General features: G+C 36.6%; 1 protein-coding gene across 2 annotated transcripts in view; it reads right to left on the reverse strand.

The window, feature by feature from the left end:
* The window catches only part of Mtmr6 (myotubularin related protein 6), a 39,607-nt gene continuing 20,665 nt past the window's right edge, over positions 1-18,942 (reverse strand). Inside the window, exons 6-15 of one of the 2 annotated variants that reach the window (XM_042685466.1) lie at positions 16,879-17,013; positions 15,734-15,847; positions 13,778-13,910; positions 12,593-12,702; positions 12,126-12,251; positions 8,279-8,328; positions 7,014-7,214; positions 3,894-4,025; positions 3,306-3,432; positions 1-2,076 (exon numbers count right to left, since the gene is read on the reverse strand). In XM_042685466.1, the coding sequence (XP_042541400.1) occupies positions 1,816-2,076; positions 3,306-3,432; positions 3,894-4,025; positions 7,014-7,214; positions 8,279-8,328; positions 12,126-12,251; positions 12,593-12,702; positions 13,778-13,910; positions 15,734-15,847; positions 16,879-17,013 (1,389 nt within the window). In that variant the 3' untranslated portion in view covers positions 1-1,815. The remainder of the gene's footprint in view (positions 2,077-3,305; positions 3,433-3,893; positions 4,026-7,013; positions 7,215-8,278; positions 8,329-12,125; positions 12,252-12,592; positions 12,703-13,777; positions 13,911-15,733; positions 15,848-16,878; positions 17,014-18,942) is intronic. The other variant, XM_042685465.1, reaches the window with a different exon arrangement.

Here is an 18,942-nt window from a genome sequence, read left to right on the forward strand (position 1 = left end):
TGAAACATGAACATTTAATTGCTTTTAAATAATACATGAAATAATTTACATGCTATACATTCCAAGACACAATGAACACAAATCCAATTTTATAAGACATTGCTTTTTGCCAACATAAACCTTGTAGGTCACTTAGGATGCTGATTTTTCAGTCCACGTGTGGGCATGTAAACACATAAATATATGTCTAAAGTTGAAGATTAAGGTAACTGATGAGCTGAATACAAGAAGTCTGCCATGAAGATTCTAAAACACAATGTGACTAGAACCAAGGCACGAAAGCTTCCCTTTGTGGTTATTCCTTTTCTAGGAAATAAGATTTGTTATTTGCTTACTATATTTTATAGCACATTTCTGTTACAGTTTAAGAAGCAGAATTGTTTCCTTATTACATAAGGTATTATAGAAATGAGCTGAAAAAATAAACAAATTAGAGAAGGTCACATATAACATTGGCTGCATTCATATGGAAACGCTGGGTATGGTCAAAACTACTATAACAGATATGGGTGGAATAAAGAGTCACTTGAGCAATCTGAGCAGATTTCAGAGTTTCTTGAATTGTACAGCCACAATGCCCAAACTCTTGAGTTGTAAAGTTAGCTGGGTAATACTGCTAATGCCAATTGACTTCTTTACTGTTAATATAAAGATATGGATTAGTAAAGAGTGTGAAAATATCAAGGTGAAATTAAACCCTTCCCAAGCTGCTTTTGTTAAACTAACTAGGCTCTCCTTAGTTTTCCTTCTATATTTAACAGAGAAGAAACAAAAATGTTCCACTTAAAAATTACTGCTTCAAGATTTATGCAACTAAGCAAAATTGGAACTATCTGTACTTCCCTTTTTACTTAAAAGTTTTTCGGCATACCAAAAGCTCAATGTGGGAAGACTACCAATATATTGGGAGATAAAGGGCATTTAAATAAAAATACATGTATGTACTATTCACTGTTTCAGGAACAAAAAGCTTAAGAGCTCTTCATACCTACACCATTATTAAAAGATTAAAGACAACCACAAAATGAGTCAATAGGATGCAGTAATCTATATTTTAAAAATCAGTGTGCTTATATGTGTCAATAATCTAAGCTGTAAATAAACCATCAAGCCAATTACAATCCAACAAAACCTTCCATTTCGTTCCTTTGAATCTGGAAGTGGGGTTAAATAAATGTACAACTTGTGCAACTGTGGATGCCAGAGAACGCAATGTGTGGCCCCTGAAGTAATGACAGTGTTAATTCTGCACCCACAAAATAAGGCTGCCCAGAAGAGTAACAAAATATCTTCTAGTAGGTTTTCAAACTGAAGGGTAAAGAATACACTGAGAATTTATTTTAAGGCCCTCTTTAGAAATATTTTTCGTGGCACTTCAAAATTCACATCACTAAAAGGCAAAACATGTCACTATTCAGTTACACAGTCACATAATTAGAAGTACATGCCATGACAATAATTAGATAGGGATCATTTTGTCTGGTTTGCTTTCTAAAAGTTAAAATATACTTAAGGAAAGCTATTCATGTTTGGCTATAATTAACACAGAAATGTCATCTAGTGTACTGTGCAAATTGCGTTTTGAGGAAACTTGCCAAATAACACTCATTTCTTACAGAACTGATGGTCATTCTCCTTGCTAAAGAGATGTAATCAAACCTGACTTCTTTCTCTCACAACAAGGACAGTTATTATTCTGTCTTCAATTATTTACCTACTGCTAACCCCCAAGGTCATTATTACTTGAATCCCTTTGGCCATTTGCAGAGACCATCTTCACCATCACCTGCCTCCTGCACTATAGTCAGTGCAGGACTAACAAGTCATTCTTGCCACGCCATACTCTAAGCTGACCACAGTAGGTTCTGACTTGGAAAACTCCTCGGCGTAGTCACTGTAGCGATTATCCGCGGGACTGCTGCCCTCTATGGTTCGAAGTGCATCACTCACAGGCAGCAGAGTCTGCTCTTTAAGACACAGGGAGGTTTTGAGGGGAGGTGATTCAGGATGAACTGAATGTAACAATTCTTTAGGGATGATGTCATCCGTTTGCTTATTTTTTCGTTGCTTGATTTTCTAAAACAAAAATTTGGGGAAAATATAACTATAGATATTATGTGGTCAGTCTAAACTAGGTGAAATAAAACGTACTCTTTTCAAATGTTCTACATATGATGCAAAAATAAATTTCAAAAACTTCATAATGGCTAGTGCACATGACAAGAGAATCATTTAAAATGCTAATCCAGAACTTTTGTTTTTATATTTATCAATCAAGCCGGCCAGACATGACTGTAAAACATCACTAGTCTTTCATATGTGAAAAGGGAATGTATTACACTAAAAGTCTGGCAAGTAAATATTTAAAAGACAGAAATGAACATGATACACTTTCCTAGAAGTGTCAACTAATAGCAATTGCAAGCTTAGCTCCAGGTCTTGCTACCTGGGTTTACAAAGGCTTGCTAGCTGAATATGCTGCTTAGAACACAAAAGAAGTATTTTTCTTTTTCTTTTTATTAGAATAGTGTTTAGAAGAATCCTGTAGCAGGATATCATGCTGTTCCAATCTTTGTACTAATCTGGAAAGTCTTCTCTTGTTACCCATATTCAGGGCCTGCTTTTCTTGAACACTCTTACAATTTGCCCACGTTGTTAGCTAAGATCACTAAGGGACATCTGCCCAAGGGGCAGACAAGAGTCATCGTCTTCAGTGTAAAAAAGGTGTCCAGAGTTGGATTCTGGTGGCTATTACCTATAATCCTGGCAATTCAGGACACTGAGACCTGAGGATCGCAGTTCAAAGCTAGCTGGGGCAGTAAATCCAAGAGACTCTTACTTCCAAGTAATCACCAGAAAACCAGAAGTGGTGCTGTGGCTGAAAGTGATAGAGCAATAGCCTTGAGCAAAAGAGCTCATGGACAGTGCCAAATCCCTAAGTTCAAGCCCCATGACTGAGGAGAGAGGGAAAAAAAGAATTGTCCAGGATAAATTTGACATGAAACTTCATAAAATCAGTATAAAATATATCATGAATCAAGTAGAAGAGAGTAGGCTGGACAGTTGTTTGTAATACACATTCACTAACAGAGAATTGCTATCTGCATATTACGAACTCTTGCAAACCAGTAAGACAAAAGGCAAAGCAAATGAACAAAAGTTTGATTAGTCCATTCACAGGAAGGGAATACCAAATGGTCAATAAACATGTTAAAGTCACTGAAATTCATTTGTAGTCATGGAAATCCAAAATATAGTAAATTAAACTAATATTAAAATTATATTAGAGACTTCAGAATACTTACAGATTCTAGATCTTCAATGTCTTCCTCTAATTGTTTATTTTGTTCATTCATATTCAGAATTATATTGAATACAGACTGCCTAGGATGCAATGTTCGGTCAAACTGGTGATACATGTTTCTCCAAAACCTTTATCACAAAAAAAGAAGCTTTACTAAAACCTAATTAGACTGAAGTAATAAATTTTAATGTTTTCCAATGTCTACAGTTCACTAGCCTGCTGTGTATTTTATGAATAACTGAGAAGAGCTCAAAGATTGCAAATACAATGATAAGGAGAAAAAAACATTATTTACCCTGATTTGATCATTATATACTGTCACAGTACTAAAATATCACTATGTATCTCACAAATACATTTAATTATATGATAATCAAAAACTTTTTTTAATTTAAAGACTTGGAAATGGTAACTACCCTTTGGTCATTACACATTGTATATATGTATTCAATAATCACACTACACACTACGTATAATTTAAAAGATTCATTAAAATTTTTCAAGATTAAAAAAACTTTTAAAAATTAAAAGATTCATTAAATTATGTTTGAGAAAAATCAAATATAAAACTGCAATGATGCCAACTTACTTAAAATTGAAAGAGACTGTATTTGGCTCCAGAACTGTAAATTTCTGAGACTTGGAATTGTACAGAGGATTTAAGTATTTCTTTTGGTTATCCAAAAGAAATGGCCACAGGGAGTGAGTCTTCTCCTTCAATCTTAATAAGAGAAACAAAGATCTTGTTCAGAGATGCAAGTATTCATCTTTATAAACTAGAAAACTGCTTTCAAAGTAGAATTAAGTTTTAGGGTTTTCTTCAATCCACAGATTCATCTCCTGTCTATGAATTGTGTTTTTTTGTTTTGTTTTGCTTTTTATTCATAACCACATAATAAGGTGAATGCCATGTTTCTTGAATATAACACAGGTAGATCTTTTTTTTTCTCTCAAAACCATATACACTTGACAGGATCCTCTCAAGCCACACAATTGCAAAGGTTGATCCTTGTTCTAGCTATTGCAGATAACTACACATACAAACATGGGTTAAGACATTACTGTAGCTCCATTTGGTCTGATTTTCTTAACCCCCTATCTAGGGTACAATGTCAAGTATCATAGGGTAGGAACACAATTAAGTGGATACAAACAAGACAAACAGACGAAGTTAGGTCATGATGCAAGGTTCTAAATGCCAGTTAAAATGCAAATCTGAGTGTGTAGTAAACCAGGAGTAGTGGTTCAGACCTGTAATTCCAGCACTCTGGAGTGGAAAGGGAGAGAAAGAAAACATGGGTAAAAGGCAGAATGGTTGTGAGGGACAAAGTGGACAATCTTCTCATTTTTCCATGATTCCAATAGGTGTCATCTTAGAGGAAGAAAACTATGAAATATTCATTTGCTTTTTCTTCTCTCTTCTTGTGCTGGTACTGGGCTTGAACTCAGGGCCTCATTGCTCTCATTTGGCTTTTTCACTCAAGGCTGGTACTCTACCACTTGAACCACAGCTCCACTTCCAGACATGAATGATGTCTGACAATCATATCTGCTGGTTAGTTGAAAATTAAAAGAATTTCACAGAATTTCCTGCCCAGACTTGCTTTGAACTGTGATTCTCAGATCTCAGCCTCCTGAGTTGATATGATTATAGACATAAGCTCCACTACCCTGCTCACAAACCAACACTTTAAAAAATCTACCACACTTTAAAACTAGTGATCAGTGTTTTCTTGGAAGCAGGGTAATGTAAAGATTTGTCTGTTCTAAAATACATACTCAAATTGAAAATCAGCATCACAGAAGTTTCTAGGGTACAGTAACAGTTTCTGTTCTTGGAGCTTGTTGTATAGGTGTGTGAGTCTGGAAAGACTTACTAGCCTGAACACTTATGCTATACATACTTTTCTATTGCTGTGAGGGTAAGAGACATTAGGAAGGTCCTTACATTCAGAAATAAGACAAGGGCTGGGAAGGTGGCTAGAGCGCTTGCCTTGCGTGCATGAGGCCCTGGGTTCGATTCCTCAGCACCTCATAAGCAAAAAGAAAAAAGCCAGAAGTGGTGCTGTGGCTCAACTGGTAGAGCACTAGCCTTGAGCTGAAGAGCTGAGGGACAGCGCCCAGGCCCAGAGTTCAGGCCCCACTACCAGACCCAAATAAATAAATAAAAAGAAATACAATAAAACCCATTAAGTTCAGTTCTATTTTATACTGTTAAGACATTTTGTTTAGACAACCACCATTTATGGTTGTAGGTCTTGTTATGAAGAAAATAAAAATAAATCTATTTATTTGTTTTTTTATGTTAGCATTCATTTTAATATATATATATATATATTTGTAAAGATACTGTACAGAGGGGTTACAGTTACATGAGTAAGGTGATGAGTACATTTTCTATCGAACATTACCCCCTTCTTTGTTTTTTCCCCTACCATCCCTTCCTTCCCCACCTCCCTGACTCCTCTCTTCCTTTCCCTCCCCCACCCTAAAGTTGTAAAGTTCGTTTTCAAGATAGTGTCTTATACATCTCATTGTTACAATGGGTCAACCTGTATCCTTATTAGCACCAGAATCAAATACAGTGAAAACAGGGACTATGCCATGAGGGAAGAACATACAAGAAGACAAACAAAAACATCACAAAGTACATTTTAAGTCCATTAAAAACAACAGCAACAAAATATAAAACCTCTTGTGTGTCTATCTTGGGATTATAAAACCTCTTGTGTGTCTATCTTGGGATTCATTTTGCTAAGCATCATCTTATATGGTCATATTACATAGCTTTTGACCTTTTCTGCTTGTCCTAGATATATACTAGTTATTGCAAATAAGAGGAACCATGGGACCTATGTTCCTTTGGGCCTGGTTTACTTCACTTAATATAATTTTTTCCAAGTCTTTCCATTTCCTAACATATGGGGCAGTGTCATTCTTTCTGATGGAGGCATAGAATTCCATTTTGTATATATACCACATTTTTGTATGTCCCTCCCCCACAGTATAACCCCTGCTTTCACTATATTTGATGTCAGTATAACTTGTAGAGGAGATGGGGAAAAACAAGTCATTTAAGGATAAAGCTGGACCTGTTGCAACAATGAGAAGTACAAGTTGTCATGTCGAAAACGAGCTTTACAATGTTGGTGTGGGGGGGAGGAGGCGGGGGGGGGGGTAGGGTAGGGGGGAGGGGGGGGAGGTTGGGAAGGGATGTGAAGGGTAAACAAAGGAGGAGGCTGCAATGCTTGATAAGAAATGTACGCATTAACCTGCCCATGTAATTGTAACCCCTCTGTACAGTGTGTTTACAAAAAAATAAAAATTAAAAAAAAATATCAAAATAAGGAATGTCACCTGGCCTTGGTGACTCATGACTCTCATCTTGGCTATTCAAGAAGCTCATATCTGAGTATCATAGTTCCAAGTCTTCCAGGACAGGAAAGCCCCTGAAACACTTATCTCCAATTGTTTTATGTAAACTTGTTCAACCACTTTGAAAAGCAATGTGAAGGTTCCTCAAAAAACTCCACATAGAGCTCCCCTATGACACAGCAATCCCATTTCTGGGCATTTACCAAAATGACCACAAACAAGGCCATATTAAAGCTACCAGCACAACTATGTTTATCATAGCTAAGATATGTAAACAATCCAGATGCCTCCAGTAGATGAATGGAATAAATCTATTTAAATCAAACCATCTTACTTGAGTTCCTCTCTTTCCTTCTGACAATTTCCAAGGAAGTTCCCAAATTGACATGAATGAATATGTTCATGAATCTGAAGAAGAAATTCTTCATTGAATTCAAAAGCTTGTGGGAACTGTTCTGTCAAATGCCACACACATTCCAAGAACTGAGTAAACACTGGTGAGGCTTCCTTTGGGTCACCGTCCAAGTGGCCACACCTAAACCCCAGGAAAGCATAGGCATTTAGAAATGTCTTGGAAAGAAATCCTGTATTAAAGAATCATAAATGTACACACCAATATAACAGTTATGTACACAGCACATATATATGATACACACATAAAATAATCCTAAAACACTGTTACATAAGCACAAAAATAGCATTTTATTGAAGTCATTCATATCTATGAATTTTGTAATCACAATTTTTTTTTATTTTACCAATACTGAGTTGAACTCAGGCCCTTCCACTTGTTCAGCTTCCTTGCTCACCTAGCCCTCTATCAATTGAACCATACACCCAGTCCTATTTTTTTGCTGTTTAGAGATGTAGTAACTTTTCTGCCTGAGCTAGAATGGAACCAGTTAGGATTACAGGCAAGAGCCACCAGCATTCAGCTTTGTAATCACAATTTTAACAAAGCTGTTACCTTCTAAATATTACAGAACAGGCCAAAACAATTATAGCCATTTTTGGTTAATAACTAACCCTAAAAATTAGCAAACATATTAGAATTGAAAAAAATGAAAAAACAAATCTGACTTCGTATAGCACTTTCATCTCCTGTTACACATGCAAATTCATAAAGGATAGAAACAGCTGGGCACTGGTGGCTCATGCCTGTAATCCTAGATACTCAGGAGGCTGAGATCTGAGGACTGGGCAGGAAAAGTTTAGACTTTTATCTCCAATAACCTACCAAAAAAACCCAAAAAACAAAAAAACAGAAGTATAGCTGTGGCTCAAGTGGTAAAGCACTAGCCTTGAGAAAAAAGCAGCTCAGGGACAGCACTTAGGCTCTTGAGTTCAAGCTCCAGGACACATGCACACACACACACACCAACACAGAAATACTACAGTACTCTAATTTACATATAACCTAAGTGGTGCCAGGACTATCAACACACACTCGTAATCTCAGCCCTGGGGAAGCTGAAGTAGGATGACCATAAGCGTGAGGTCAGTCTGGCCTACACAGAGTTCTGGGTCAGTGTGGGCTATGAAACTCTACCTCAAAACCCAAGGGAAAAAATGATTCTAAGTATATTAATAGCCACTCACCTCTCTGAAAATTTATGTCCAAATGAGATCCAATCTTTTTCTATTAAAACCTTAACAGGAAAAAGTAAAAATTCACTTTATAACTATTTATAACAGAACACAACAAAAACTACAAACAAAAAAACAGCCAGAACTCAAGTTAGAGATAGGGCTAAAGAACAGTAGAAAAAGAAAAAAAACACACAAAAAGAGTAATTTCATGACTAATTCAGTTGTATTTATACATTCTTAACTGAAGAGTGCACACTATAAAGCAGTATTACACTAAAAATTTTGTACATTAAAGATGACACAAGAAGCCTACTCTAAGAAATAGAAACTAAAATGTTAACAAGAGTTGACTCTGAGTAGAGATGAAGGAAGAGTTTTAAACTTTTTGGATCACTTGTACATTACTTGCAGAAGCTTTTTTTTCTGGAATTATGTTTCTTGAAGTGATTAAAAAGAACGAACATTGGGTATGGTGATAATCCCTGCACTGAGGAGGCTGAGGCAGGAGGAGTTTAAATTTGAGGCCAACCTGGGCTACATAGCAAAATCCAGTCTCATTCATAAATAAATAAGACCAATGAAAACAAATTCAAATCCAAATGTTATGTATCTACCCTCCTACATGAAATGTTTCCTCTGTCAAAGCTTCTCTACTTATCAAACTCACTGAAATATGTATTTTATATTTTCTTTCATTAGCTTCTATTAGTTTTACAAGGGAAGTTTCATTCTGACATATCCATATTTGTTTACAAGGTACCCTAATCATATTTACGCCCTCCATTGCTCTCCTTCCTTCTCTCCCTACTTGTTAAAACAATTTCAACAGGTTTCATTATTCTATTCTCCTACATGCATGAAGTACTTCAATCATATTTGCCATCCTTCACCTTCACATTTCTTTCTTTTCTATGTCCACAAGATCCAGAATAGTGTCTGGCACACAGTATGTGCTCACTAAAGGTTTGATACATGATTAATTAATTTACCTGGAAATTCTGCTTTTCTATCAACCTTCTTTTATGTCAGAGAGGCTTATAGGACTAACTTGCCATCTATGGCTCACACCTGTAATCCTAGCTACTCAGGAAGCTGAGATCTGAGGACTGGAGTTTGAAGCCAATCTGGGCAGAAAAGTCCAGAGACTCTTAATATCAATTAATCAGCCAAAAAAGCCAGAAGTGAAGGCACAGCTCAAGTGGTAGAGGCCCTGAGTTCAAGCACCAGTACCAGCATAAACAAATACAAAGCAAAACTATTGAAGAAAAGTTCTGGCCCAAATCAGAGGCTAGAGCAGATTCTGGTGAAGGATTTCACCCCTGAAGCAGCCAGGGAAGATAGGGGGCACCAAGAGTTTTAGAAATGTGTGTGTGTGTGTGTGTGTGTGTGTGTGTGTGTGTGTGTCCACAGTGTGTGTGTGTGTGTGTGTGTGTGTGTGTGTGTGTGTGTGTGTGTGTGTGTGTGTGTGTGTGTGTGTGTGTGTGTGTGTGTGTGTGTGTGTGTGTGTGTGTGTGTGTGTGTGTGTCCACAGCTCCACTTCCAGCTTTTTGACAGTTGACTGGAGATACGAGTTTCATAAACTTTCCTGCCCAGGCTAGCTCATTAGCTTATGAACTACAATCTTCAGAGTTCAGCCTCCTGAGTAGCTAGGATTACAGATATGAGCCAATCAACGCTCCGCTTTGTGATTTTATTCCAATGCCTGGCAAACAACTGGAACCATATATGAAAAGAAAAACATAACTTATACTCCAAAAGTTGAACAATATTAGCTGTTTTCTTATTTGCATTTAGTCTGTCCCAAACTCAACATGTTAACAGCACAAAATAATAATAGTGCTGAAAAAGGGCTGGGGATTTTAAATCTTCCCTAGCTTTAACATAACACTGTATTTAATTATTGTATACTTAGGAAAAGTGTCTAATATCTTTTATTCACCATATATTAACAAAATTTGAAAGTTAATCTGATCATAAGCTATACTCAAAAAGCCAAACATGTATGGTTGTGCTCATATGCAGAATCTAGACCTAAAAGACATATATTTGTGGACATGTATATATAATATCTATAATGCCATTTCCACAAATATATGTATATATGAATATATATAAATAGATGTAAGTATATATATATATATGTACTTATAAACATACACACAGAGAACATGATTGTAACTATGGGATTATTTAGGAGGAAAGAAAAGGGAAAGGGAAAAAGAAGGATGGAAGGGAAGGAGTGACACTAATCAAGAAGCATTGTACTTATAACCTGAGTTGTGGAACTGTAACTTCTTTGAACAATTAATAATAATTCAAAAAAGAAAGCTAAATAATTTCTAAATACACTGCAACTATATGTGAAAGATGGCATAAGGAATCTTGACCAATAGGAGGTTGGGGTAGGAAAAAAGAAAGCAACAGAGAAGATTATTCTGAGCAAACTAAAAACAATGAATGACAAGAAAGTAAAGTAGGCTGATAGGGGCATCCTTAGGAGTGGGGAGGGCAAACAGAAAGGCTGAACTAGGATGAATATGGTAAAAGTAGTTTGTATGCATGTATGAAAACAGAACAATGAAACATACTGCAACTGTTTCAAGCAGGGAAAGTGGGATGCAAGAAAGTGATAGAGGGATGATGTTGATCATAATATACCATATACACATGTAAAAGTGTCACAATAAAATCCTCCCTTGTACAACCAAAGTCGGCTACCAGGAAAGTTAGCTGGTAAATTAGCAAGTCAATTAACAAATACATTTTCAGAAAATTTTTGATAATGAAAAAAATTTTTAAAGGGAAAGCCGGGTGCTGGTGGCTCACGCCTGTAATCCTAGCTACTCAGGAGGCTGAGATCTGAGGATCGCGGTTCAAAGCCAGCCCAGGCAGGAGAGACCGTGAGACTCCTATCTCCAATAAACCACCAGAAAACCGGAAGTGGCGCTGTAGCTCAAGTGGTAGAGCGCTCACCTTGAGCTGAAGAGCTGAGGGACAGCACCCAGGCCCAGAGTTCAAGCCTCACGACCGACAAAAAAAAATTTTTTAAGGGAAAAAAATGTCCCATTTATGTCCTGAAAAAAAGTTGACCTTGGGTTGGGAAGTTGGCTCAGTGGTAGAGTGCTTGCCTTGCGTGCATGAGACCATAGGTTCAATTCCTCAGCACCACATAAGCAGAAAAAGCTGGAAGTGGTGCTAGTGGTAGAGTGCTAGTCTTGAGCTGAAGAGCTGAGGGTCAGTGCCCAGGCCCGGAGTTCAGGCCCCACAATCGACAAAAAAAAAAACAAAAAAAAAAAAGTTAACCTGATCAGACATTAAAAATCAAACAAACAACATCAGCTGGAGCTTTATCGTCACAATGGAAAAAAATCTGTTCAAAAAGAATTTTAAGCTTCACAAATAAAATATGTCTACCATGTTATTATACTTAATGAATGGAAGTATTTTAAGTAGAAAATTCCATCTAGAATATAGCTTTCAAGTATTCTTATTTATGCCTTCTTGTTAGTATGTTATTTTTATAGATAAAAATGAGAAAATCTGAGTATTTCTATAGATACATTTTAGAGGTGGGAAAAAGGAAAGGCTTTTAAATCTTTATTTTTGCCACAGATACAGAAACCAGTATGACTCAAGGTATCTCAGCCTCAGCAGTACTGACGTTTTAGGCCAGATAATTCTTTGTTATAGGGCCATCCTGTGCATGACATGATGCTTATTACCACTGTCTACCAGCTGTACCACTTCTACCAGCTGTACCACTGCTTTTAGTGTCTCCAAACATTGCCAAATGTCCTCTGGGGGAACAGAATCACTCCTGTCCAAGAACTATTGGCCTAAAACAATACATCCTTACCATGAATCCTTTAATTGTCCTGTAGTAGGAGTCCAATAAAAGTGAACCAAGGGAACAGACTTGGGAGGTCCTATCCCAACCGTCTGAGCAATGTACCAACACACTTGCATTTTCAAGCACTATTGCCTGAAAAGAAAGATAACATGCTTAGATTCAAACAGAATGCCTTTTACACATATCAGTAAATCTATTTACTTGAAAATCTATCAAGCATTGTATTTTTTTAAAGTACTCTACCTGCAGTAATAATGTTACTATAGCATAATTCAAAAGAAAAAGAAAAAAAAACAGATATAGACAAGAATGTTTCAAAGAATTTGAGGATTTTAAGCATTTAGGGTAAGTGCCCCATGTTTTTAAAGCTCAAATTCAAGTGACCCAGAGTCAAAAACCAATGCCCAACAGGATAAATCCACCCCTTCATAACCAATTTAAGCCTCCAAATCAAGTATGAGAGATAAAGTTACTTTGGCTAAGAAGATTGCAGCATCCATAACAGCCTTGATATGGCGAAGCCATCCCGAGCTCTCCAAACCAGAATAGAAATCATTGACAGAGAGCCCTTTGGTACCATTCACTAAAAAAAAAAATAGAGGTAAAAAAAATTCAGTAAGAATGAGACAAGAGGATAATACGGTCCAAAAAGAAATACACTCTCTACCTCACTTATGTAATTATAAACCCTTTATGCATCACCTTTATAATAATAAAAAATTAAATTAAAAAATAAAGAATGAGGCTAGAAAGTTTCTACTTGTCTTATAGATCTTTCAAGGTGAGAAAATTGAGAAAGGAAAGGATAAAATAAATATGCAAGAATTTTTACAAAAAAAATATGTTATTATCCCCTCTGTACAGTATTTTCACAATAAAAAAAGAAGTATGTTATTATTAGAATCTTAACAATTTGTTGGGTACACTTTTCTGTCCTTCCTTATGTGTTAAAAAAGTTCTAATACTGTTTAAAGCAATGTAAGAAATGTTTAATTAACATTTCATATTTTTAATTTTTAATTCTAAGTCATAATTGGAAAGATACCTTAATATTTAAGTGACAGTAACATAAATATCCATTGTAATGATTACTCAAGAATCTCTTAATAACAAGTTTTTTAATAAAGCCATTAGAATTGTATTAATTAATAGATACTACCCAAATGTAGCTGCTGCAATGTGACCAGGTCAAAGTGAGATGCATTACAAATGTAAAATACACAACTGAGTTCTAAGACAATGAAAAGTACAATATCAATATTTTATACTGAATACATGTTAAAATTTTAATATAGTAAGAGACTATATAAACAATTTGACATGCTTATTTTTTAATGCAGCTTCTGGAAATTTTAAAATTATATGAGAGGGCTGGGAAGGCGGCTCAGTGGTAAAGTGCTTGCCTTGCATGCCAGAGGCCTTGGGTTCGATTCCTCAGCACCACATAAGCAAAAAGAAAAACAGCCGGAAGTGGCGCTGTGGCTCAAGTGGTAGACTGCTAGCCTTGAGCTGAAGAGCTGAGGGACAGTGCCCACGCCCCAGAGTTCAGGCCCCACGACCGGACCCAAAAAAAATAAAAAAATAAAATTATATGAGATAAGTATTGTATTGTATTTCCATTGGACAGAGATATCTAAAAAGTAAAGCAATAATCATACCTTCCAACAATTTCTGAAGGCTGGATCTCATTACATGAATATTTTCTATTCCAACAAACTGAAATCTAATATTAGAATAGTTGTCTTCATTTTCATAACCTTTTCCAGCTGCTCTGTTGGCTATTGCATTCAGCTAAAATTTAAAATGTTAGACATTGAGAATCAAATTACTTTTATCTTTAAAATTAACTTACCAAAATGTCATAAAATCACTACATAAGCCACATTTTAGCAAGAAGAGAACTTAAAGGTACTCATCAAAACTGAACATATTATCTGTTTTTTTTAAATAGGCAAGAATGTCACCTTATCAAAATACAAATAAAGTAATGATATGGCTGTTATGTAAAGGAAAATCTAGACAGGAAGTATCCACAAGTTCAAAAAACTATGTTTTTCGTCAGTTTCCCATATGTCCATCTCAATCTTAAATGACTTAAGAGTTAAGTAGAGTTGGAGAGCTTTTCATTTATAGAGTCAAACTGAGATTCACTTCTGAACAAGACTTGAAATCCCAAGGGGCCTGCAAATCCCATCTGAGATATGTCTATAGATTGAGGTCCACATGTCAGACATTACTGAAGGCGATGCAACTGTTTACAAAAGCACATACTTCACTAGCCTGATATACCTTTAAGAAATGGATAAAAAATGAACTTGTCTCTAGAGAAAATAGATTGCCATGGCATTCATTATTAGACCATATTATGAGAGGTTCTGTGAGCATTTGGTATGCTTACTTTTTTCATAATGTGGTTTCCGATTTCATATAGTATGTTATAACAATTTATGAGGGTTATCTCATGAACATGGATAAAAATAAAATCTAAAACTAGAAGAGAAAACCCTTTCATTCTCTAGATGGGGGCTCTAAGTTTGTAACAAGTATAGTTAAGTTATATCTAGTGACTTACTAGTTCACTGAGCACCTTTAAAGATACTAAGGCAAATTAAGAGTGCTTAATTATTACTACTCAATAGCTTAGAAAAGCAAAGAAAGATATATTTTCTATGTAGAAGACAATTATTCATACAAATCACAATCAGACTTCATCTTCCAAAAGTTTGAGATTGCTAAGTGTGGCAGCTCAAGCCTGTAACCCTAGCTACTTGGGAGGCAGTTATTGGGGGATTGTGGTTCAAAAGCCAGCCTGGACAAGAAAAAAAGTTCACAAGACTCCATCTAAACCAATAGCTAGGTGCAGTGTTGCATGCCTGTTGTCCCTAGCCATGTGGGGAATAACTAGGAAGATCAGAGTCCGCCAGCCTTGGTAATAAAGCAACATCCTTAAGAGTTATCAATGCAAAAAGGGCATGTGGAATGGCTTAAGTAGTAAAACACCTGCCTAGCAAGCACTAGGCTCTAAGTTCAATACTCAGTACCACCTTTCAAAAAGTTTTGTATTACAATCACATCTTATATCTAACATTAACTATTAATTAATCAATCCAGGTTATACAGAGTAGAATGACATTTTTCTTTTTTTCTTTTCTTTTTTTTTTGTTAGTTATGGGGCTTGAATCTGGGCTTGGGCGCTGTCCCTGTGCTCTTCAGTTCAAGGTGAGCGCTCCACCAATTGAGCCACAATATCACTTCTGGTTTTCTGGTGGTTAATTGGAGTTAGTCTCACAGACTTTCCTGCCTGGGCTGGCTATGAACCTTGATCCTCAGATCTCAGCCTCCTGAGTAGCTAGGATTACAGGCGTGAGCCACCAGCACTCAGCAAAATTTTTCTTATAGAAGACATCACCAACACTTAACTCGTAGGAAAAGTCTTTTTTAAACAAGAGATGATAAATCACCAATTTCTAATTGTTACTATTTCCTACATACTGTTTCAAATGACTCTCATCTTCTGTTTCTCTGTCATCTCATCTAATGATGAAAATGACTCTAAAGCAACTATAATTCCCTCTGCAAGCTGCCTAAAATTGATTGTGTTCTATTTTGCTCACTCGCTTTTTCTCATCGCTTTCTCTTATTTTCTCATCATTCCAGATTTTTGAAGAAATCCTCACTATAATTCTGCCAATGTCCTTTTGTGTATCCCACCAGCTCTGCATGCGATGCTATAATAAAAATTAAAAGCAAAGTTAGCTATTACCATTTTAGATTTTAATGACTTTAACTGCAGGTCCTACATGTATTGGCTGCTTAACTGTGCTCATAAAAATTAAAAAGGATTCTGACTTGGTCCCAGTGGTAAAAATTTATAGCCTTATACCATAGGTGTTTTATAGAAGAACAATTTCCTGTCATTATTTTTAATGCTCTTGTTCAATGTTTCCTAGGTTAATTCACTGTTGTTACTTATTAAGATCTTATTATTTTAAAGCAAAGTATTTCACATTAAGAATGACATTAAAATTATAATTTAAAAATTTTCACAATACACAGTATTTCTTCACAATAACATAAGGTTTATACACTACCAAGAGTTCCCAGGGCTGGGTAGGTGGCTCAGTAGTAGAGTGCTTGCCTTGCATGCATGAGGCCCTGGGTTCGATTCCTTAGCACCACATAAGCAGAAAAATCTGGAAGTGGTGCTGTGGCTCAAGTGGTAGAGTGCTAGCCTTGAGCTGAAGAGCTGAGGGACAGTGCCCAGAGTTTGGGCTCCACGACGGGGTAGGGGTGGGGGGAGTTCCAATATGTCTTGGCACTGGTGAGGACTGCAGTTCGAAGCCAAACCAGGAAGGCAAGTCTGTGAGACTATTAATCACCAAAAGGCTGGAAATGGAGATATGGCTCAAGTGGTAAAGTGAAAAAGCTAAAGGACAGCACTCTGGCCTTCAGTACCAGTGCATGTACATGCACATGCACACATATACATACATATAATTATATATGTAGTACATGAATATATATACATATATACACACATATATAATACATATATATTGAATTCAGTTTTCTTAAAGTTATATAAATATATACCAAAAAAACATAATTTGCCACTGAATTATTGAGAACTGGTCTTCTAAGTTGGTATTCCTTAAAGGACTAATTTCTTTTGTATCATTAGCTTCCATTTATTTCAAACCAGGATTAAAGCAATTAAAGATAATGACATGAGCAGACTGCATGTATTTAAAATACATACTTTGGGCCTGGTATCCACAACGTACATGTAACGATTGACTGGGTTGGCTTTACTAATGGCTTGAAGCAAATGTTCATCTTCCAGACACCGGGCACTGAATCCTGACAGTGGCTGACTGCATCGACATATGGCAGCCTAATTTTAAAAAGACAGAAAACATATTATATAAAGATCTCTAAAATATGACTCAAAAATGCTTGAAATAAATGTCATCTATTTAAAAGTAAGATCACTAGAAGGTATTAAGTGTGAAATCTGATTTCATTAAATTCTATTTCAATACCTTGAGGTTCCCTAAGTTTTCCCAATATCTTCTAAGAAAAGATATGACTCAAGCAGTACAGTGTCTGCTTAACAACACAAGCCTCTGAACTCAAGCCACAGTACTCCCTAAAACGTAAGTGAAAGTCTCCACGTCAGTGGCTCACACCTGTAATCCTAGCTACTGAGATTGAGGGTCATGGTTTGAAGCCAGCCTACCCAGTAATTCCAAGGGACTATTTCCAATATTGAATACTACTCAGAGTATTACAAGTCAGGATACCATAAGGACATTTTCACATCCATGTTCACTGCTGCACTATTAACAACAGCCAAGTTATGGAAACAACCCAGATGCCCTACAAGAGATGAGTGAATCAAAAAAAAATGTGGTACTTATACACAATGGGATTTTACTTATCCATTAGAATGAACATTATGCCATTTGGAAGGAAATGGACGAACCTAGAACAAATCATGTTATGTGAGGTAAGCCAAGCTCAAAGAGATAAATGGTTTATGTTTTCTCTCATATGAGAAAGCTAGATATAAAATACAACTGGACATGATAATTCACAAAGAGCTTTAAGCATTTACAAACAAATAAATTGACTAAAGGAAGGAGAAGTCACCCAAAGGTGTAACTTCTCTGAACATCTAAAGTACTATATATCAAAATGAATTTCATGCTTTTTGTTGTTATTTTCCATAGTTGTTGTTGTTGGAGGTGGGGGGGGGGGCAAAAGGAGGACATGGGAATGGAGGGAGGAAGGAGGAACAAATGCAGCCATTGTATTCAAAAAATGCACTACTCAACCTGTGGCAGGGACTGCAGGGGAAAAATGGAAGAAACCAAAGGAAGCTATGGCATTGTCCAAGAAGCACCATACTCATTCTTCGACATATGAAACTGTAACCCCTTTGTACAACTCCTTGATAATAACAACTTTTTTAAAAGGCCCGGTGCCAGTGGCTCGTGCCAGTAATCTTACTCAGGCATGAGATCTGAGGACTGAGGTTCAAAACGAGAGGTGGGGGTGGGGAGGAGAAGAGAAGAGGACAGGACAGGACAGGACAGGGAAAAGGACAGGACAAGGGAAAGGAAAGGGAAAGGGAAAGGGGAAGGGAAGGGAAGGGAAGGGAAGGGAAGGGAGAGAGGAAAAGAGAGAGGCGAAAGGAAGGAAGGAAGGAAATAAATAATAAATGTGGTACATATGTACCATAGACTTGATTAGAAAGAATGTCATTTGTAGAGAAATGGATGAATCTAAAAAAAAAAATCATGTTAAGCCAGCCAGCCTGAGATAAATGCTGCATGTTTTAGATCCTATGTGGAAGCTAGATCTAAAATATAAATATGAATAACAACATGTACAAGGCTCAATGCATTTACACACAAACACACTGACAAAAGGTATACTTAGAGGTAGAACTCCTCTGAACAACTAATGTACTGTTTATCAAAATGAATCCCAGGAAGTCAAAACATGTTTTGGGGGTATATAGTAAAAAGGGGAGTACAGAAATGGAGGAAGGAGAGGTGTGCAAATGCAGTCGTTATCTTTTTTTTTTTGCTGGTCGTGGAGCCTGAACTCTGGGCCTGGGCACTGTCCCTCAGCTCTTCAGCTCAAGGCTAGTTAGTGCTCTACTACTTGAGGCACAGTGCCACTTCCGGCTTTTTCTGCTTATGTGGTGCTGAGGAATCGAACCCAGGGCCTCATGCATCCAAGACAAGCACTCTACCACTGAGCCAATTACCCAGCACCGCAGTCGTTATCTTTAATGCACATTATGTAAAATTTA

Source organism: Dipodomys spectabilis, unplaced genomic scaffold (assembly GCF_019054845.1).
Source record: "Dipodomys spectabilis isolate Male_0828 unplaced genomic scaffold, ASM1905484v1 ptg000095l, whole genome shotgun sequence".
Classification (NCBI taxonomy): domain Eukaryota; kingdom Metazoa; phylum Chordata; class Mammalia; order Rodentia; family Heteromyidae; genus Dipodomys; species Dipodomys spectabilis.